The following is a 23,456-nucleotide window of genomic DNA, read 5'->3' as shown; positions in this document are numbered from 1 at the left end:
AAGTCTGAACAGCACTAGGTTAAATAAAAATTAAACTGTTTCTCTACAGAGAAAAAATTAAACTGTTTCTCTGAAGAGCCTCTCTGAGCCATTAACACACCAAAAGAAATTGTAAGCAAAATTAAGAAGCATCAGATTAAAAACCAAAGTATACAATAAATATTCACGAGTCCATATTGATACAAATAAATGATTGAATAAGTAAATAAATGGGGGAGAAAAGACAATTCTTCGATGCAGAAGAATTCTAAATAATTTTTGTAGATACTCTCCCACTTAGGGAGGTGGAACATAATTTCTCTTCCTTAAGTATGAACTGTGACTTCCTTCCAGAGAGTATAGTATACATCTAAGGTGGGAGAGGGGGAGTAACTTTACAGCGGAAAAACCTCACAATTACTATCTCAATCAGGCAATAAAGGTCAACATCAACAGTGATATATCATGTTGACAGTATGAATGATGATACAATTTAATCAATATAAATGGCACTTTATGTCTGTGATCTTCCTACAAAAGTCACAACCCCGGTCTAACCATGAGAAAAACGTCTGACGAATTCCAAGAGAGGGATATTCTACAAAATACCTGACCGGTACTTCTCAAAACTGTCAAGGTCATCAAAAACAAGGGAAGTCTGAGAAAATGTCATAGCCAAGAGGAGCCTAAGGAGACATGACAACCAAATGCAATGTGGTGTCCTAGATGGATTCCTAAAACAGAAAAAGGACATGAGGTTAAAACTAAGGGAATCTATTGATAAAGTACGAACTTTAGCTATGGTATTAATATCAGTTCACTAAGTGTAATGAGTGTACAGAGTAATGTAAGACGTTAATAAGGGAAACGGTATCAGATCCTTGGGAATTCTGCATACTATTGTCTCGATTTTTCTATACATATAAAACTCTTGTAAAAAATCAAGTCTACTAAAAAAAAAAAAAAAATAAATTGTGATTCAATAAGAGGAAGGCAATGTGTGCTTCCATTCGCAAATTTACTTGTCCCTGAAACCCCATTTTGTGGGACATCTCTCAGGGTGAGGATTCGGCATAAAACACTCGGGAAAAGGCTGACGCAGTAAAAGAAGCCTCTTCCCCTTACAGCCTAGATTTCCTGGCCGCCTTCCCTTTGGCAGGCAGCACTTTTGACCTTGTGTTACAGATACATGTGTCCAAGATTTATTTCAATTATCAAATCATGTAGTTTTCTGAAGCCAGAATCTCTATCTAATTTATTTCTGAATCTCCACAGCACACAGCAGAGTGTCTTCTACTCACGGGCATTCAGTAAATATCTGTTAAATAAATACTGTAAGAAAAGATGGGAAATGCCTTTTCTTACTGATTTATTATAAACTTACCAAGTTTCTGCTACATAAAGGTCTGGGTTGTCATGCCCTCCTCCAGGGATAGTGTGCTACCAGAGTTCAAAAGAGGGAGAAATCCTTTCAACAGGAATAATAACAACCTCAGTGAAGAGATGCCATCTAAGCTGACACAAAATAAATGGGATTTACATAATACAGAACAAGCAGAGGGCTTCCCATGACAGCAAAACAAAAAGTGTTAAAGATGCAATAGGAAAGGCAAATGCTTCACTTAAAGGGCAGTTATAAGACAGCAGAGTGGAGTGGAATAGTCTCTGCTGGGGACAGACAGCAAAAACCCTTCATGGTGGACTTTGGAGTACGAACATCATTTATTAGGCAACTGGCAGTCATTAAAGGTTTCCTAGAAGGTAGTAAGAAATATTATAAGGGTAAATCCTAGAGAAAGAAATGGCAACCCAAAAACATAGACCCCTCGCCAAAATAAAGTCTCACTGTTTCCAAAAATAAAGTCTCCACGGTTTTTTTTTTTTTTTTGTAGACTTAATTTTTTACAAGAGTTTTAGATGTAGAGAAAAATTAAGAAGATACTATGGAGAATTCCCAAGGATCTGATACCGAGTTTCTCTCTATTTGCCATGAAGTGATGGGACCAGATGCCATATTTTCTGAATAATAAGTTTTAAGCCAACTTTTTCATTCTCCTCTTTCACTTTCATCAAGAGGCTCTTTAGTTCTCCTTCACTTTCTGCCATAAGGGTGGTGTCATTTGCATATCTGGCAATCTTGATTCCAGCTTGTGCTTCATCCAGCCTGCATTTCACATGATGTACTCTGCATACACATTTAAATAAGCAGGGTGACAATATTCAGCCTTGACGTACTCCTTTCCCAATTTGGAACCAGTCTGTTGTTACATGTCCAGTTCTAACTGTTGCTTCTGGACCTGCATACAGATTTCTCAGGAGCAAGGTCAGGTGGTCTGGTATTCCCATCTCTTTCAGAATTTTCCACAGTTTGTTGTGATCCACACAATCAAAGGCTTTGGCATAGTCAATAAAGCAAAAGTTGTTCTTTTTCTGGAACTCTCTTGCCTTTTCTAGGATCCAGCAAATGTTGGCAGTTTGATCTCTGGTTCCTCTGCCTTTTCTAAATCCAGCTTGAACATCTGGAAGTTCAGGGTTCCTGTACTGTTGAAGCCTGGCTTGGAGAATTTTGAGCATTACTTTGCTAGTGTGTGAGATGAGTACAATTGTGCGGTAGTTTGAGCATTCCCTGGCATTGCCCTTCTTTGGGAATAGAATGAAAACAGACCTTTTCCAGTCCTGTGGCCGCTGCTGAGTTTTCTAGATTTGCTGGTATATTGAGCACAACGTTTTCACAGCATCATCTTCTAGGATTTGAAATAGGTCAACTGGAATTCTATCACCTCCACTAGCTTTGTTTGTAGTGATGCTTCCTAAGGCCCACTTGACTTCGCATTCCAGGATTACTGGCTCTAGGTGAGTGATCACACCATTGGGATTATCTGGGTTGTGAAGATCTTTTTTGTCTATTCTTCTGTGTATTCTTGCCACCTCTTCTTAATATCTTCTGCTTCTGTTAGGTCCATACCATTTCTGTCCTTTATTGTGCCCATCTTGGCATGAAATGTTCCTTTGGTGTCGCTAATTTTCCTGAAGAGATCTCTAGTCCTTCCCATTCTATTGTTTTCCTCTATTTTTTTGCACTGATCACCGAGGAATGCTTTCTTATCTCTCCTTGCTATTCTCCTGGAAATCTGCATTCAAATGGGTATATCTTTTCCTTTTCTCCTTTGCCTTTAGCTTCTCTTCTTTTCTCAGCTATTTGTAAGGCCTCCTCAGACAACCATTTTGCCTTTTTGCATTTCTTTTTCTTGGGGATGGTCTTATCACTACCTCCTGTATAATGTCATGAACCTCTGTCCATAGTTCTTCAGGCACTCTGTCTATCAGATCTAATCCCTTGAATCTGTTTGTGACTTCCACTGTATAACTGTAAGCGATTTGATGTAGGCCAAACCTGAGTGGTCTAGTGGTTTTTCCTACTTTGTTCAATTTAAAGTCTGAATTTTGCAATAAGGAGTTCATGATCTGCTCCCAGTTTTCTTTTTGCTGACTGCATAGAGCTTCTCCATCATTGGCTGCAAAGAATATAATCAATCTGATTTTGGTATTGACCATTGAAAGCAGATAATTAATAATAAAAGGATTGAGATGCAGCAAAATGAACCCACTGAAAGATTAATAAATGGATTTAGACTAAACTAATGGTAAACATAGATCTTACATGATTTCTTCCCTAAGTACTCAACAGTTTAGGGGAAGAGAGATAGTAGACAGTAGAGGCAGCCTTAGGTTGAGGACTAAAATGCCAGTCAGAGTAGAAATCTGATGGGGTAAAAGGTATGAATGAGGTGGGAGAGAGAACACGGCAGAACAGCAGTCATTCAGTCCAGACTAGGTAGCTTTCACACAAAGAAGGGAACTGCCTGACAGATCAGGGAGGCCAAGAACTAGGCAGCCAGAGAAGAACAAATGGGAAGACAAGCAAACACCAACTGGTGGAGGAGGCATTTAGTATGACCATGGTTAAAGAACCAGTTACAGCTGCCCCTGAACTTTTTGGAGGTTAGGGATGCCAACATCCTTAACATAGTGGAAAATCTGAGTATAACCAGATAGTTGGCTCTCCATACCTATGGTTCCACATTTGCAGATTCAACCAACCCAGGATAGTTTAGTATTATATTTAGCACTGAATAAAAAATCCACATAGAAGTGGATCCATGTAGTTCAAACCCATGTTGTTCAAGAGTCAAATGCATTTCAGCAAACATTTACTGAGAGTGTTCTATGAGCTAGGGACTGTGCTTAGATGTTGAGGATAAAAGCACAGTTCATGCTTTTAAAGAACTGAATACTTTAATCAAGGGGTTTGCAAACTTTCGGTAAAAGGGTAGGTGGTTAAAAATTTTACACTTTACGGGTCATAATGTCTCCAATGCAACTACTTCACTCTGACACTGTATTGTAAAAGCATCCATAAACAACATGTAAATAAAGGAGCATGACTATTTTCTAATAAATACATTTTATTAATTCCTATAATTTTCATGGGTCTCAAGACAGTATTCTTCTTTTGATTTTCAACCAGTTGAAAATGTAAAAAAAAAAAAAAAAACAAACTTCCTAGCTTGCCCACAATACAAAAACAGGTAGCAGGGCAGATCTGGCCCATGGGCTGTAGCATGCCAACCCTTGATCTAGTGGGTAAGCCTAGAAAGAAGAGAGAAGAGTACCATCCATTTAATACACTTACCATTCATACACAGTCTCAGCAACTAGCAGTAGACTTTAAGAATAGACCTATTATGCACCTCTCTAGTCTTAATAGGAAATCGACTTCTATTTTTTACACATGTTAAAACTGATACTTTCTCTAAAATGTTCAAAAATTTTCCAATTTTGAAAAAAAAAAACCCTTAGAACTAGATATTTAGATTTTTTTCTCAAGTTCAGACCTTTATAGTAAAAGACCAAACAATTCTTTCACGTATGCATCATTTTGAGATTATGCTTTATGACACACTGATGTAAATACCGTCAGATTGCTGGCCCTAAAGTATTAATACTACCTAGAGATAGAAATAGACTTCCCCAGTGGCTCAGATGATAAAGCATCTGCCTACAAGGCGGGATACCTGGGTTCGATCCCTGGGTTGGGAAGATCTCCTGGAGAAGGAAATGGCAACCCACTCCAGTATTCTTGCCTGGAAAATCCCATGGACGGAGGAACCTCGTAGGCTACAGTCCATGGGGTTGCAAAGAGTCGGACACAACTGAGCAACATTTACTATTTACTTTACTAGAGATAGAAATACCTGAATGGTCTAGTGGTTTTCCCTACTTTCTTCAATTTAAGTCTGAATTTGGCAATAAGGAGTTCATGATCTGAGCCACAGTCAGCTCCTGGTCTTGTTTTTGTTGACTGAATAGAGCTTCTCCATCTTTGGCTGCAAAGAATATAATCAACTTGATTTCGGTGTTGACCATCTGGTGATGTCCATGTGTAGAGTCTTCTCTTGTGTTGTTGGAAAAGGGTGTTTGCGATGACCAGTGCATTTTCTTGGCAAAACTCTATTAGTCTTTGCCCTGCTTCATTCTGTATTCCAAGGCCAAATTTGCCTGTTACTCCAGGTGTTTCTTGACTTCCTACTTTTGCATTCCAGTCCCCTATAATGAAAAGGACATCTTTTGGGGCTGTTAGTTCTAAAAGGTCTTGTACGTCTTCATAGAACTGTTCAACTTTAGCTTCTTCAGCATTACTGGTTGGGGCATAGACTTGGATTACAGTGATATTGAATGGTTTGCCTTGGAAACGAACAGCGATCATTCTGTTGTTTTTGAGATTGCATCCAAGTACTGCATTTCGGACTCTTTTGTCGACCATGATGGCTACTCCATTTCTTATAAGGGATTCCTGCCCGCAGTAGTAGATATAATGGTCATCTGAGTTAAATTCACCCATTCCAGTCCATTTTAGTTCGTTGATTCCTAGAATGTCGACGTTCACTCTCGCCATCTTCTGTTTGATCACTTCCAATTTCCCTTGATTCATGGACCTGACATTCCAGGTTCCTATGCAATATTGCTCTTTACAGCATCGGACCTTGCTTCTATCACCAGTCACATCCACAACTGGGTATTGTTTTTGCTTTGGACCCTTCCCTTCATTCTTTCTGGAGTTATTTCTCCATTGATCTCCAGTAGCATATTGGGCACCTACTGACCTGGGTAGTTTCTCTTTCAGTATCCTATCATTGTGCCTTTTCATACTATTCATGGGGTTCTCAAGGTAAGAATACTGAAGTGTTTTCCCATTCCCTTCTCCAGTGGACCACATTCTGTCACACCTGTCCACCATGACCCCATTTAGGTACGACCTAAATCAAATCCCTTATGACTATACAGTGGAAGTGAGAAATAGATTTAAGGGACTAGATCTGATAGATAGAGTGCATGATGAACTATGGATGGAGGTTCATGACATTGTACACGAGACAGGGATCAAGACGATTCCCATGGAAAGAAATGCAAAAAAGCAAAATGACTGTCCGAGGAGGCCTTACAACTAGCTGTGAAAAGAAGAGAAGCAAAAAGCAAAGGAGAAAAGGAAAGATATAAGCACCTGAATGCAGAGTTCCAAAGAATTGCAAGAAGAGATAAGAAAGCCCTCCTCAGCGATCAATGCAAAGAAATAGAGGAAAACAACAGAATGGGAAAGACTAGAGATCTCTTCAAGAAAATTGGAGATACCAAGGGAACATTTCATGCAAAGATGGGCTCGAAAAAGGACAGAAATAGAAGCAGAAGATATTAAGAAGAGGTGGCAAGAATACACAGAAGAACTGTACAAAAAAGATCCTCACGACCAAGATAATCACGATGGTGTGATCACTCACCTAGAGCCAGACATCCTGGAATGTGAAGCCAAGGACCTTAGGAAGTATCACTACGAACAAAGCTAGTGGAGGTGATGGAATTCCAGTTGAGCTATTTCAAATCCTGAAAGATGATGCTGTGAAAGTGCTGCACTTAATATGCCAGCAAATTTGGAAAACTCAGCAGTGGCCACAGGACTGGAAAATGTCAGTTTTCATTCCAATCCCAAAGAAAGGCAATGCCAAAGAATGCTCAAACTACTGCACAATTGCACTCATCTCACACGCTAGCAAAGTAATGCTCAAAATTCTCCAAGCCAGGCTTCAGCAATATATGAACCGTGAACTTCCAGATGTTCAAGTTGGTTTTAGAAAAGGCAGAGGAACCAGAGATCAAATTGCCAACATACACTGGATCATCGAAAAAGCAAGAGAGTTCCAGAAAAACATCTATTTCTGCTTTATTGACTATGCCAAAGCCTTTGACTGTGTGGATCTCAATAAACTGTGGAAAATTCCGAAAGAGATGGGAATACCAGACCACTTGACCTGCCTCTTGAGAAATCTGTACACAAGTCAGGAAGCAACAGTTAGAACTGGACATGCAACAACAGACTGGTTCCAAATAGGAAAAGGAGTACGTCAAGGCTGGATATTTCACCCTGTTTATTTAACTTCTATGCAGAGTACATCATGAGAAACTCTGGGCTGGAAGAAGCACAAGCTGGAATCCAGACTGCTGGGAGAAATATCAATAACCTCAGATACGCAGATGACACAACCCTTATGGCAGAAAGTGAAGAGGAACTAAAAAGCCTCTTGATGAAAGTGAGAGAGGAGAGTGAAAAAGTTGGCTTAAAGCTCAACATTCAGAAAACGAAGATCATGGCATCTGGTCCTATCACTTAATGGGAAATAGATGGGGAAACAGTGGAAACAGTGTCAGACTTTTATTTCTTTGGGCTCCAAATCACTGCAGATGGTGACTTGCAGCCATGAAACTAAAAGACACTTACTCCTTGGAAGAAAAGTTATGACCAACCTAGATAGCATATTCAAAAGCAGAGACATTACTTTGCCAACTAAGGTCTGTCTAGTCAAGGCTATGGTTTTTCCAGTAGTCATGTATGGATGTGAGAGTTGGACTGTGAAGAAGGCTGAGCGCCAAAGAATTGATGCTTTTGAACTCTGGTGTTGGAGAAGACTCTTGAGAGTCCCTTGGATTGCAAGGAGATCCAATCAGTCTATTCTGAAAGAGATCAGCCCTGGTGTTCTTTGGAAGGAATGATGCTAAAGCTGAAGCTCCAGTACTTTGGCCACCTCATGAGAAGAGGTGACTCATTGGAGAAGACTTTGATGCTGCGAGGGATTCGGGGCAGGAGGAGAAGGGGACGACCGAGGATGAGATGGCTGGATGGCATCACTGACTCGACGGACGTGAGTCTGAGTGAACTCCGGGAGTTGTTGATGGACAGGGAGGCCTGGCGTGCTGCAATTCATGGGGTAGCAAAGAGTCGGACACGACTGAGTGACTGAACTGAACTGAACTGAATAGTTTCTGAGACTACGATGGAGAAAGAAGGTCAGCTTATGCTGTCCATTAAAGCCTCAGGAGTGGCAGTTAGAGGGTCCCCAGCACTGTGAGGAAGGCTCATGAACAGTCCTACCTCACAGGTGGGTAGAACAGGCTGGGCAAAGGCAAAGGCCAGCTAAAGAATTAGGGGCATTTAGCACCCCACTCCAGTACTCTTGTCTGGAAAATCCCATAGACGGAGGAGCCTGGTAGGCTGCAGTCCATGGGGTTGCGAAGAGTCAGACACGACTGAGCGACTTCACTTTCACTTTTCACTTTCATGCATTGGAGAAGGAAATGGCAACCCACTCGAGTATTCTTGCCTGGAGAATCCCAGGGATGGGGGAGCCTCGTGGGCTGCCGTCTATGGGGTTGCACAGAGTCGGACATGACTGAAGTGACTTAGCAGCAGCAGCAGACAGATTATTGTTTCTATTTTAACAGCTTTTTATAGTCTTTCTATTTAAATTATTTTCTTCTATTCTTTTAAAATGACTTTTTGTTGTTTTCAGTTCTTCTTAAATTACAGGATTCATTTGGATTCTGCAACTGAATACAACTAGTATGTATCAACCTGTTGTGAAAATAAATATATTTCAAATACACTATCAGTAACACTGGTGTCAAAAGCCAAAATTTTAGGGGAAGAGTGAGTCACTTCATTCCCTATTCCTTCCTTTAATATCACTGAACTTGAGGAACAAATCGGTGCATAATACTTTTACCATATTTTAAATCTTAGGCCAGTATGTTACAAGATTTTTTTCCCTTCTACTCAGTATTTTCAGAATTACTATAGAAATTAAGTAAGTGTCATCCTTGGTTACCGAATATAAACAGCATACAAATACTATTTGCATCACTTTAGTAGTCCTTATCCAGTCTTTCATATAATAAATATAGTCCTAATGTTAATAAGGATCTTTCATTCTGCATTATATAACTTGGTATGGAATAATAAAATTAAAATGAACAATAGCCAACCTGTGCTTTCCGCATGTATACCAAAGGTTCTTTAAGATGTTCAGGAGGTGCAGCAGGATGACTAGGTAAAGGAAACCTGAGGACAGAAAGAGGGAGCTAAATATTATATACCTCTCTTGATAATTAATCAGTTTGTTGGTTAGAAATTACTTACCTCTCTAGTCCATGATATATGAAACAGAACATCTGCTAGCAGTTCTATGTACTTACACAAAGTACAACAACCTAACAAAACTTTAATTCTTATCCTACTAGCATTGTAACTTTAAATTAGCAATTTAATGACATTAAAAGTTAAAGTGGAATTCATAGATTGAGGTAACTTTTAAATTATTTAGCTCTGTAAGTGCTCATATGAAATTTTCACAACTGTTAATTTTAGTATATAAATATTATAACAGAAATTTTAAAAATCTGAAATCTAAACAAGTCCATTAACTTACTAAAATATCGACTTTTCTCAATTCTCCCAATTTCCTTTTCCACAGAATTGAAATGATAGTATAAATACTCTTTTGCAATAGCCATATTTTAGCATGCAATATATTACATACTATATTAATTCACAGATTTAATAAAATTGTTTAAATTTAATGTCATAAATTCTGTATTCTGTGTAACATGACATTTTATATTCAAATCATATTGTTTTCATTAAGAAAACAGATTAATTTATTCAACAAACATTTGAGCCCTTCTAGGTATACAGTGAGATTAAGACAGTGTCTCCTGTTCTCATGTACCTAATATTCTAGTGAAGAAAGACAGTCAATATTTATAAAAAACAAACAAATAAATAGAAAGACATAAAAGAGTAGTAAATGCCATGAGAGAAGGAGAGCAAGATAAAGTCTAAATGATTTGGAAGGGCAGGGAAGGTGTCTAGGAAACCTGATGTTTGAATTAAGACATGAGTGAAAAGGAGCCAACCAACATTCCAAGGAAAAGGACAGCAAGCACAAAACTTTGAGGTGGGAAACTGTGGAATGTTTAAAAATCAGAAAAGGCCAGGATGGTTGAAATGTAATGACTGAGGTACAGAGTGATATAAAATCATAGAGAAGGCAATACACAATAATTTAACATTTCCTTAGAGGTTTCAATCTCTTTCACAACTGATACCTCTACTTAAAATTAGTCATAGAAATTATACCCATGTAAAGCAACTGCAAGGAGATCCAGTCCATTCTGAAGGAGATCAGCCCTGGGTGTTCTTTGGAAGGAATGATGCTAAAGCTGAAACTCCAGTACTTTGGCCACCTCATGCGAAGGGTTGACTCATTGGAAAAGACTCTGATGCTGGGAGGGATTGGGGGCAGGAGGAGAAGGGAACAACAGAGGATGAGATGGCTGGATGACATCACTGACTCGATGGATGTGAGTCTGAGTGAACTCCGGGAGTTGGTGATGGACAGGGAGGCCTGGCGTGCTGCGATTCACGGGGTAGCAAAGAGTCGGACACGACTGAGCGACTGAACTGAACTGAACTGAAAGCAACCATATTCTAACAATCAAGAACCATGCACTGAGTTCTCAAGAAATTCCTCATCCAAGCAGGGACCTCTAAAGGGGAACTTTAGACAGTTTCACTAACTGATTATTTCTAATTGTTTTTTCTGCTAAAATCTGCATTCCATGTACCTAAACAAATCACCTTTCCCCACTCACACACACAAAAAAACCACTGGTAATTTCTAGATACCTCAGTATTTCTTATATGCAAGATGGTTTAAAAGTTATATATTTTATACTGCTCACTATATTACTTGTAAAGATACATATGTTTTATAATGAAATATAATTCTAAAATCCTTCATTTTAACAGTAATTATTTCTAAATTTAATAAACTTGGAAATTTAGAAACTTGAGAGCATTTACTGAAGATCTTAAAGATTATTTAGAAAAGATCCTGGTGGCTCAGATGGTAAAGAATCTGCCTGCAAAGCAGGAGACCCGGGTACAAACCCTGGTTCTGGAAGATCCCCTGGAGAAGGGCATGGCAACCCATCCCAGTATTCTTGCCTAGAGAATTCCATGGACAGAGGAGCCTGGTGGGCTGTAGTCCATGGGGTCACAAAGGGTCGGACACGACTGAGTGACTAATGCTTTCTTACTTTAAGGGTTATTTAAGCTATATGAAATTTATCCAGAAAAAAAGGTAAGAAGTGGTCACCCCAAAATTATTCATATTAAAACCGAAATAAAGCTATTTATTGTTATAAATATTTAATGAGAATCTACCAAGTGTTCACGGTTATACAAATACAGCAGAAAATAAAACACATTAAAATCTCTGTCCTCATGGATTTCACATTTAGTAATATGAAGAGATGAGGATCAGTAGAGGAACAATACAGAAACCTGGATGTCAGCCTTTACTCCTCCCTCTTCCTGTCTCTCCAAATCCCTCTAAATACCACTCATCTTTTACTACCTCACTGACACTGATTTAGGCAATGACATTACTTGCTTGCATTCATCTGACATATTCATAAGCAGTCTCCCCTGCATCTACACTATCTTCAACCTATTTGTCAATCTGCCTGGCTGTTAGTTAGGAGTAGTGTGTTCTTATTCACCAGTAATTGTGTTTCCAGTGTCTAGCGTAAGACGTGGCACATACTAGATACCCAGTACATTATTGAATGGGCTTCCCAGGTGGCTCAGATGGTAAAGAATCTGCCAACAATGCAAGAGATGTGGGTTCAGTCCCTGGGTCAGGAAGATCTCCTGGAGAAGGAAATGGCAAAACCACTCCAATATTCTCGCCTGGGAAATCCCAAGGACAGAGGAGCCTGGAAGGCTACAGTCCACGAGATTACAAAAGAGTTGGACACAACTAAACACACATGCATGTGTGAAACATCTGTACCTGTTGTTCCCTTGTGCCTAAAGCATTTTTCTTCTCTATTCCTTCCCCTAACTGTAGCTTTGCTTTCTGATCTGTTGGAATATTATTTCCTGTGACAAGTCATCATGACACCTCCAATCTGAGTTAACCACCTGCCCTATGTACTGCTAGCACTTACCCTATTATAGCACTTACTATATTATACTGTAATTGCGTCTGTAAAGTCTCTGTGCCCCACTGGGGGGGTGTAAGCTCCATAAAAAGCAAACACTATCTACCTACTTGTGCATTATGCCAGCACCTAGCTCTGAATATAACATTTGTTATGTATAACATTTAAGACTAAGAGGGCAAGAAGAACTATGATTAGGACATTTTAGAGGTGCCTAGGAGCGACTTCACTTTCACTTTTCACGCTCATGCATTGGAGAAGGAACTGGCAACCCACTCCAGTGTTCTTGCCTGGAGAATCCCAGGGACGGGGGAGCCTGGTGGGCTGCCGTCTATGGGGTCGCAGAGTCGGACACGACTGAAGCGACTTAGCAGCAGCAGCAGTAGCAGGAGCCACTTCACTTTCACTTTTCAAGCTCATGTGTTAGAGAAGGAAATGGCAACCCACTCCAGTGTTCTTGCCTGGAGAATCCCAGGGACGGGGGAGCCTGGTGGGCTGCCGTCTATGGGGTCACACAGAGTCGGACACAACTGAAGCTACTTAGCAGAAGCAGCAGCAGGTCTATTACCTGAGGACTCTTTTAGAGAACATTTTGAATGTCTATAAAAAACTGACCTAGTCTGGTGATCTAGTGTAAGGTACTCATTAATCTAAAAATCTTTTTGTTTTGAGGCCCACTATCATTCAATATTTATACCTCTCCAAAATATGCTAGACACTTGCATATATATAACAGCGAATTGTGGTATCTGTTTTTATAATATATACATATATGGAAGGTTAAAAAGGTTTATATATTCTTTTCATTTGTATTCCATGAGGAAAATAATATATCTTCTAATTCTTTACATGCACGCTCAGTCTCTTTCAGTCATGTCCGACTCCTTGCAACCCCATGGACTGTAGTCCCCGCCGGCTCCTCTGGTCCATGAGATTCTCCAGGCAAGAACACTAGAGTGGGTTGCCATTTCCTTCTCCAAACTGCTCTACATAAAATACAAAAAAGACTAGGAGACAAAGAAATTGGTACATTTTCAATGTAAAGACTTTCTTAAATATTTACAGTAAATATTTAAGATTAATAGTTTCACTAAGTTTTCTCAATTCAAAAAGATATTTAATGTATGCTAGCCCTAGGGGTGGCTCAATAACTACTTGCTGACTCAATGTCATTTATTTGATGCTATAGGAGATACGCAAAGAAATGTAAGACATAATTCTTGTTTTAGAACACTTTTAATCTAAGTAAAATACAAGATGCAAGTATATGTGAGAAGTAGTAAAATGTATGGCTTTAGAATATGTTTCACTAGAGGTGAAATCCCAGCACTGCCATTTACTAGCTACATGATTTTCAGCAAGTTATCTAAGTGATCTTAGACTCAGTTTTCTCTTCTGTAAAATAATTAGAATAATAAAATCTACTTTGTAGGGTGTTATAAAGACTACCTAATATAGACAATGACTATAAAGTGCTTATTACCACAGTGCTGGACATAAACATTCAATCAATGTAAATTATCACTGATCTGATATTAAATAGTTTTTAGCACAATAATAGTTAAAGTATGCAGTTTTGAAGTGGAAAGAGCTAACCTGGGCTAGTGTTATGTTTCATGTAATAAAAGACTGTAGAAAATTTTCTGCTATACTTGTTAAATAAAAATCTAATTAAATCTTTGGAATGATTACTAAAATAAGTATGACATGAGCAAATTCCAGGTATGATGTATATAGCTCACATGGCCACAGTTCTATTAGGAATGAGAGTACGTGCATTATTTTTTTCAGTTCCAATCATTTATATTAATAGATATTTCTATCTTAGTTTTGCTTTATTTACCTATGTATCTAATGGTTTCTGCCAATGAAAAATGGACCAGAATACGCTAAGTCCACTTACTTTTCTGATTTGCATGAGGAAACACTCTTCCTCGACTCCAGATGTGCCCTTTCATATGAAACGAACTGCCTCCCTGTAACATACTTGACCTCTTTCCAGGGCTTTACTCACTATACCCCAGAAGAGAAGAAATGCCCTCTCCAACTTTTAAATTTTGGAAGAATAAACTGAATATGCTCACAATGCTATTTAAGTAGAAGGTTAAGTCTGAGTCTGGAGTTCAGCTAAAGAGTTTATTTTGCTCTTGCACTAAACTATGTCCTCCTACCCAATCTTTATCACAAGTAAAAGTATAGTTTTGATTTCCCATTTGCGTTTATATTTTATTTTCTTTATTTGTTCAGAACCCAAGTGAAGAAAACAGGCAGTTTTACGGAACTCCTTCAAATATCCCAACAAGTTATTGAATATTTATAAAATACTTATTTAATGTCTATTATGTAAGATATCAAGGATATGACAATGAATGAAATATTGTCCATGCCATCAAGTAAAAAGGCACTCTGTCTCACAGAACAATTTTCAGGAATGCATTATACCACAAAAATAGCAATCATCAGTAGTATCTACTGAGATGAGAATCTAATATTTGGAGTTATACACAACAGATGCTATTATTCTGCCAGTATCAGAGACAAAGACACTGAAGTTACAAGCTTTAGAAGACAGAGGTAAATCACCATGTCCGTATTAGTTTAATCAACTCATGGTATCTCTACTACATTTGGGGAGTTTTAAAACCTTACTTGTCTTGATAAATACCTTTTCCTTTAGTGACTAGAACCAAAGGTATGATCACAATCAGCTTTACTTAATAGATGGCACTTTATTTATGAGTTTAAGAGCTCAAAAACCAACTCAAAAGGTAGCAATAAGCAAAGAAGCAAATAACTAATTTTAAAAACGTGTGTCTAAGCACAAACCCACAAGCATTCATCTCTTTGTTTTAGAAACCATTCTGGTAAACCAGGTTATTTCCTTTTCCAAGTAACAGCAGATTAGAAGGAACAAATTGGAAACAGGAGTGTGAGAAACTAGAGAGGCTACAGACACAGATACATTGATAGCAGGGAGAAAAAGACTTAAGAACTCAATTAGATCAAAACCTCATGAGGGCAGAAACTAACTGTTCACTGTTCTATGCTGTATCCCCAGTGCCCACTATAGTGCTAGCAATAAATAATTAATGAATAATGGAACATTAAATAAACTACAAAGGTTAACATTCAGGATCTATATTTCTTGTAATGACAAATAGTTCTACACATTTCAGCAAACTCTGAGAACAAATTCAGATAAATAAAAATAGTAATATTCTTAATAATGAATATTTCAAAAAAGAGTTAGTTGTGTTTAAAATGGTCAGTATATAAAGACAGAAAAAGGATAATGTCCAATACGGCAACAATAAAGAGAACACTGGTAAGCTTAAATTATCTGAAATACTAACTTATGAGAAATATCATATTCCCTAATTATACTGGATTAATGAATTGTTAATATAAAAATTTTGTCGGTAAAAATACCCACGTGTTAATTCTCAGGAAGACTACAATTTTTAACGGTATAAACTCACTTGAAATGCTATATAAATGCTAATAAGAAATAACAACAATGAGTACACATAGTAAAACTATATTCATTACTTACAAAGCAAACATAGCTAAACGTAATAAGAGTATCTCAAAATAGGGAGGAAAAACTCACACACTCAGTTCACTATACACAGCATTCTGAAGTTTTTTTTCCCAACCTGTTTTAAAAAAAGGAAAACATATATAAACATATTAGTTTTTAAAGTAAACATACATTAAATTAAATTTATTTCACAAAAGCTTTAACATCATATTTACTGTGAAAGAATTTTATCAACTGCCAATTGCTAATGTAAAGTTTTATTCTAAGGAATTATTTCTTATATATTTACCGATATTCCCTTGGCTAACACTAAATACAAAGTTGTCAACATGATTTATTACTTTGTAAGTAAAACTATGGTGTCATTTTCTTAAGATGAGAAGAATATTTCCTTCTTCCACTGTTACGGCACTCAACAAATGCCAACATCTTTGGCAGCTGTACTGTCAGTGCTATGAGGAATATGCCAACAGAAGGGCGAGAAACAGCCAGGCACTTGACAAAGAGCACAAGTAATTCATGACAATTACCTAGTCAGTAAATTCCTAAACAAGAGAAGCACCACCAGTCAGATCAGTTCACTTGGCTACTAACTATTATTTCTGATCAACTTATTTGGGTAAGTAAACCACTTAATATCTCAGTTCCCAAGTGCAAAAGCTTAACAGCTTGCTCTAAAAGCTGAGATTTTCTTCTGTTTTCTTTGAAGGGTAGAAAAGAGAGAAAAGAAGCAGAGAAAGAAAAAAAATCACAGATGAAAGGTAAAAGACAAGATACTTAACCAAGGAGATTTTAATACATTCAGGATGTATTTTGACCAGGAAGGTAAACACTATTTAAAACTGATCAATGTAAAGCAGTTTTTACCAGGGTTCCTGAATTTCTGCAGAAATGTCTGAAAGTTCTAATTCACTTCAAATAAAAACCTATCCTACCACTCTTCCACAATTTTAAACAAGTAACTGACTGCAGATACAATATCCCCTCAAAATAAAGTCTTTCCTTATTTTGCTGTAAAGAATTAGAGAAAGAAAAATAAAAAGTAACTTACAAACCTGATATTTTAAAGAATTCCTTAATATCTTCTTTTAGTGATTCAAGTTTAATCTCAGGTCTTTGAAGACTGGCCTGATTTTAGAAAGAAGAAACACAAAAGACAGGTCAAAAGAGTTCATTTGGGGTGATACTTAATGCTAACGAGATGTTTAAAAAGGAATGTCCAAGTGTGTGTGTGTGTGTGTGTGTTAGTTGTTCAGTTGTGTCCAACTCTTTGAGACCCCATGGATTGTACCTCACCAGGCTCCATAGGATTCTCCAAGCAAGAATACTAGAGTGGGTTGCTATTTCCTTCTCCAGGGGATCTTCCCAAACCAGGGAAGGAACCCAAGTCTCCCATATCGCAGACAGATTCTTACCATCTAAGCCACCAGGGAAGCCCCCAAATATGCATACTACCATTTAAAACACCCTCTTTGAGATCAGAGCTCCTGAGCATCTGGAACAGCTCGAAAGACAGAACACTTCCATATACTCTTAAAACAGAAGATCTGTGATAGGACACTAGAATCTACTTAAAATATTAAACCTTGTAGCTAATGAATAGTTAACATCTTCATCTAAGACTTTCATTTTTATGAATATTTAACATCTATTTTTCTAGTAGGAAAAATACTTTATAAATTCATTCTCTTTATACTTAATATATATGGCATCTACATACACCTAACAGCCAAAACCCTGATGCATCCCTGTAACTGGAGCTTTGACGAGTGTCATCCCCTTTGGATTGCTGCTCTGTAAACCTGCATTTGTTGTACATTTTTATGGAAAATACATAAAACTACCCACTCACAAATGCCTATTAGTGTCTCTTTCATCTTCAGTTGAATGCTTTCTGTTCTACTGGTTTTTCACACTGTAATTTTTACCAAAATAATAATACTGGCCTCAATTACCTTTGAAGTGTTGATCTTTCATCATCTAGCTCTCTCTATCAAATTCTAGAGACATATGTCTTAAGAAGGGCTTCCCTTGTGGCTCAGCTGGTAAAGAATCCACCTGCAATATGGGAGATCTGGGTTTGATCCCTGGATTGGGAAGATCCCCTGGAGAAGGGAAAGGCTTCAGCATTCTGGCCTGGAGAATCCCATGGACTGTATGGGGTCGCAAAGAGTCGGACATGACTGAGCGACTTTCCCTCACTTTATGTCTTAAGAAAGCATTTCTCTTCGGGTATCTCACAACCATTTGTAATTAAGAAATCAAAAACTGATCTTATATTCCATTCACTACCTTTCTCCTTCTCTCCTATTTTTAAGACTCATCCATGAAAATTACCATTCACCAAGTCAGAAATTTCAGTTATTCTCAATTCTACTCTAATTCTTCCAGGATTTTAACGTCTCTCTGGGAAGATGACATTGGTAGTAGGGAGATTTTTTTGTTTTAATCTCCATGATCTCCACACTGAAACCAAGCAACTAGACAATAAAACCAAAATCCCATGGAAAACACTCACAACCAAACTTGGTAATAAGGTATTCCCCACAAACCTAAAATACAAGCAGTTGGGGACAAACCAACAACCACAAGACTTGTATGGTGTTAGCAACTTTAAAAAGAAAAGAGTAGAGACGCTGTTGATGAATATGAAAAGAGGAAGACCCCAAAATTGCCATCAAGTATTCACTGGAACATATGAAGAGCTAATCTGAGAACAGGAGATGACACTGGTAGGGTTGTTTTCTAATCCAAGATAGCAGATGAGGTCTGAAGACACTGGAGCAGTCTCACACCTATGAATACTTGAAACTGACCAGACAAGTCTCTTCTCCCTTTCTAAGAAGAAAAACTTGATAGAGTAATGAAAATTGAAGATGACAAGGAACCAACTTACTACCTTGAAAACTAACTTACTACCTTGAAAACTGATTAATAAATGAAAAGGCATCTATCTAGCCTGACTTTCCTACAGGAACTATGGTTTAGTCACTAACTTGTATCCGACTCTTTCGTGACCCCATGAACTGCAGCCCACCAGGCTCGTCTGTCCATGGAACTTTCCAGGCAAGAATACTGGAGTAGATTGCCATTTCCTTCTCCAGAGGATCTTCTCACCCAGGGATCAAACTCGTGACTCCTGCATTGGCAGGGGAATTCTTTACCACTGAGCCACCAGGGAAGCCCTTCAGAAACTATATCATTTGGTAACCAAATAACAGATAAGGAGAAATGTCTCTTTATAAAAATATTCCAGCTAAACTAACTAAAACACGTATGATATAATTAGAATACCATCATTTTGCAACTCCTAATCAATTCTAGGCATTGAGGAGAAACAGCTATTAACTTTGCAAAAAACAACCAGCCATTATGTGCTTCTCAATGAAAGAGGACTCCAGTGCTAATAGTTGTGGTCACTGAGATGGCACCTGAGTCTGATCAAAACCCCTGAATCTAACCGTCAACTTACAAGTCATGCAAACAACAGAGAAACGTTAATCTGAATCATGGAACTTCAGCATCAGAAGGGATTATAGAGTTCTTCTGGGCCAACTAACCATTAAGGACAGATTCACCTCTCCTCTCCAAGGAGCTTTTTTAGCTTAGAAACTCTCAGTTTGAAACTCTATGCTAGCTTTCCCTACCTTCAGTCAATTCCTCCTTGGAACCATTCTGTTAGAATATCCTTATTACGAACGAAAACGGACTCCCCTTACCATCTGCTACTATCATGTCCTCCCCTCTGCTCCACCTTACCCCAAGTTCACAGAAAATATGCCAAATCCCTTTTCCCCGAGAGATCTTCACATCCTCAAAGTTAGCTATTTTATCTTTCCAGAAAGTTCTCAAGGTCACACACATTTTCAGGTTCTCCAAATTCTCTTCATATGACATATTCTCCTTACCACTCTGGTCATTTTCTCTAAGCAAAGTCTAGTCCAGCTTGTCTTCTACTGTAGTAACTTCCTAACTTACCTCTCGATTTCACTCATTCCACTACACCACTTACTCTCAAACTTTTAAATCTCAGGACCCTCACTCTTAAAAATCATCGAAGACCCAAGAGTACTTCTGTTTATGTGGATTATATCTACTGATATTTATAGTACTAGAAATTAATTCCTAAAAAAAAAAAAATTGAATTTCCATATGGTCCAGCAATTTCAATTCTGCATACATACTCAAAAGAACTGAAAACAGGGACTTTAACAGCTACTTGTACACTCATGTTCATCGCAGCATTATTTATAATAGTTAACATGTGGATGCAACCCAGGGGTCAAAGATAAATGAAATGGATAAAGAAAATGTTGTATGTACATACAATGGAATACTATTCAGCCTTAAGAAAGAAGACAATTCTGGCACATCTACAACATGGACAAACCTTGAGGACATTATGCTAAGCAAAATAAGCCAGTCACAAAAAGACAAATGCTGTATGATGCCACTTAGATGAGGTACTGCTGCTGCTGCTAAGTCACATCAGTCGTGTCCGACTCTGTGCGACCCCATAGACGGCACCCCACCAGGCTCCCCCGTCCCTGGGATTCTCCAGGCAAGAACACTGGAGTGGGTTGCCATTTCCTTCTCCAATGCATGAAAGTGAAAAGTGAAAGGGAAGTCGCTCAGTCGTGTCCGACTCTTAGCCACCTCATGGACTGCAGCCTACTAGGCTCCTCTGTCCATGGGATTTCCCAGGCAAGAGTACTGGAGTGGGGGTGCCATTGCCTTCTCCATATGAGGTACTAGAAGAGTCAAATTCATAAAGACAGAAAGTAGAATGGTAATAGCCAGGGACTGTGAAGAGGGGGCAATGGGAATTTAGTGTTTAATGAGTACAGAGTTTCAGTATGGGATGATGAAAAAGTTCTGGAGAAGGATGATGATAAGGGTTGTACAAAATGTGAAAGTGAATTCACAAAAAATGTGAATGTACTTAATGTCACTGAACTGTACACTTAAACATGGTTAAAATGGCAAACTTTGTTTATTTTATCATAATAAAAATATTTTTCAATTCATTTTAAAGTAATAAATATAAATCCATTGTATATTAACCTAAATATTTTTACTTAAAAGAACTATATTTTCAGAAACAAAAATCAGTGAGAAAAAGAGGCACTGTTTTACAATACAAATGCAAATGTCTTTGATGTTTGGATTAGTAGAAGACAATTGGATTCTTCAATCTGCTGTGATATTCCATCTGTGGCACTGTGTTGTTTTGACTAACATATATGAAAATCAGTGTCAAACAGGCAACTGGAAAATGATATTTTAATATCCTTTTCAGATATTGTGGATATTCTCCTTTGACAGTATACTAAATTTGACAACTAATAGTTTCCTAAAGATTAGTTGAAATGTGGAATTTGAACATCAATGAACTTATACTTTCATACTTTATTGGAAAAACATGTATCAATCTGCCTTGCACTTTGAATCAATCTTCTACTTATAGATGATTTTGTAACATTATGTATCAATCATTTCAAACATTCTAACAAGCCATGTGGTAGACATATTTCATTAAACAATATCAAAAAGTTACATTTGTTAATATTACCATCAATATCATCAGAAAAGTATTTAAGTATTAGGAAGCCATCAAATTCACACTGATGAATACAAGTTTTCCAGAATCCAATCCAATCCAGGCTTTATTTAAAGCCTGAATTTTATCACTGGCAACACATAACAGTTTTCCTTGAAGTGACAGGCTCACTTTGCTCATTTTAGAGAAAATATCTGCCAAATACTCAAGTCTGAATAACAGTTTGTCAACAGTTTATGCTTACAAGTAAAGATGTTTCATTTTTTTTTTAAAAGCAATTCAGTTTGCAATTTAGTTAATCACTGGAGGGGTCTTCCTCTAGAGAGTCATCTTATTTCAATATACAGCAGTAGTGTCTTATTCATAATTTCCACTTCAGCAAACAGAATATTTAAAAATTAGTATTCAAGAAATGAGATTTAATAAAATTTATACTTGTTTACTGTTGATCAAGAACACTTAAACACTTAGATTATTTTTTAAAACTGTGTGTTGGTGAAAACTACAGTGACTACTAGTATAGTTTGGTACTAGTTCCCCGATTTAAACTCATCGCCATTGCTTTTGTAGCATCAGTGTAAATGTCAGCACAATGAATATTTTTTTTAAAGGCCTTTGTATTATACAAAATAGTTTTGATCTGAAGGGGTCTTAGGGTCCACCAGGGGTCTGCAGACTATACTTTGAGAACCACTGCACTAGGCTTCTAGAGCATATGTCTTTCATCTCTGAACCAGCATAATGCTTATCACATAGAAGTACTTCATAAATGTGTTTTCAGTGAATGCACTGCACTAAAGATTATGTAGGCCCACACCTACAAAACCCCATGGAACAGAATTCCCTGATGGTCCAGAGGGTAGGACTCAGCACTTTCACTACTGTGGCCTGGGTTCAGTTCCTTGTTGGGAAACTAATACCCCATAAGCTATGTGGTGCAGCCAAAGACAAAGCAAAAAACACAAAACATAAACACAAATAGGAGGCGGGGGGCGGGGAGTGGCTACAAATAAAAATGCATTAAAACAAAAAACATAAAAAGATGGCCAATTAAAAAAAAAAGCTAACTCCACTATGTTATGACAGAGGCATCATCCACAGAACAATTAATTCTAATTTTAGAAACTAGAAAAGGGGAGAAAAGGCATATAGGCTGAATGAACTGAACAGAGGTATGGAAAAGTCCTGGTGCAGTATCAGTTTGCAGAAGGGTGGAAGCTCCAGAAGAATATAGGAAGGAATGAAGTGGAGGATGAAAGTAGAATACTCCCCATTTCTATCTAACCTGCTCACCACTGCCAAACTAGTGTCCCCCAAAACCATCTCAATGTCTTCACCCTCAAAATATCTCAATGACCCTTTCACTGCCTATGAAATAAAGACAAACTCATTCTGGCATTTCAACCCCAATTTATAAAATCTTATCTCTCTAGAAGCACCCTACAACAAAAAGCTACTTAGCCTTGTCACCATTCCTACATCAGGAATTCACTCCCATCTTCCCCCCTTTTAGTGCCATCCAAGCCTTCTCCAAGTCCAGGGGTCTCCTTTCAATATAGTATATACACCTATTCATTTGCATTCTTCCTTCATTAATTAACTGAACACTTCCTACATGGTAGTTGCTCAGTATAAAGGGAAAACCATCACAAAGTCATCCCTCACCTTTGTAGAACTCAAAATGTATTTAGTGAGGTTTAAAAAAAAAAAAAGCTAAGAGAGAAGTATGATTTTAAAAATAATATATATCTAACCCCCTCCCCATATCAAATGTAAACATTTTCATCACTAACATAATTGCTTTGGACTAATCCAGTTTTTCTCAAGAGCCCATCACCACCACAGAAAAGACGAGCACAGAAACATACATGTTTCCATATGGGAAACAGCTAGCCAGTGGGAATTCGCTGTGTGATGCAGGGAGCTCAACACAATGCTCTGTGACAACCTAGAGGAGTGGGACGGGGTGTGAGGGAGGTT

The 23,456-nt window shown here is 37.9% G+C and overlaps 1 protein-coding gene across 1 annotated transcript in view; it reads right to left on the bottom strand.

Moving 5' to 3' along the window:
• The window catches only part of TBC1D19 (TBC1 domain family member 19), a 160,048-nt gene that overhangs the window by 116,259 nt on the left and 20,333 nt on the right, over window positions 1–23,456 (bottom strand). Inside the window, exons 2-4 of the mRNA XM_040237983.1 lie at window positions 16,972–17,044; window positions 15,986–16,031; window positions 9,352–9,427 (exon numbers count right to left, since the gene is read on the bottom strand). Of these exons, the coding sequence (XP_040093917.1) occupies window positions 9,352–9,427; window positions 15,986–16,031; window positions 16,972–17,044 (195 nt within the window). The remainder of the gene's footprint in view (window positions 1–9,351; window positions 9,428–15,985; window positions 16,032–16,971; window positions 17,045–23,456) is intronic.

The sequence above is a fragment of the Oryx dammah genome, unplaced genomic scaffold (assembly GCF_014754425.2).
Source record: "Oryx dammah isolate SB20612 unplaced genomic scaffold, SCBI_Odam_1.1 HiC_scaffold_3, whole genome shotgun sequence".
NCBI lineage: Eukaryota > Metazoa > Chordata > Mammalia > Artiodactyla > Bovidae > Oryx > Oryx dammah.
This window is presented reverse-complemented; position numbering and strand designations above follow the sequence as displayed.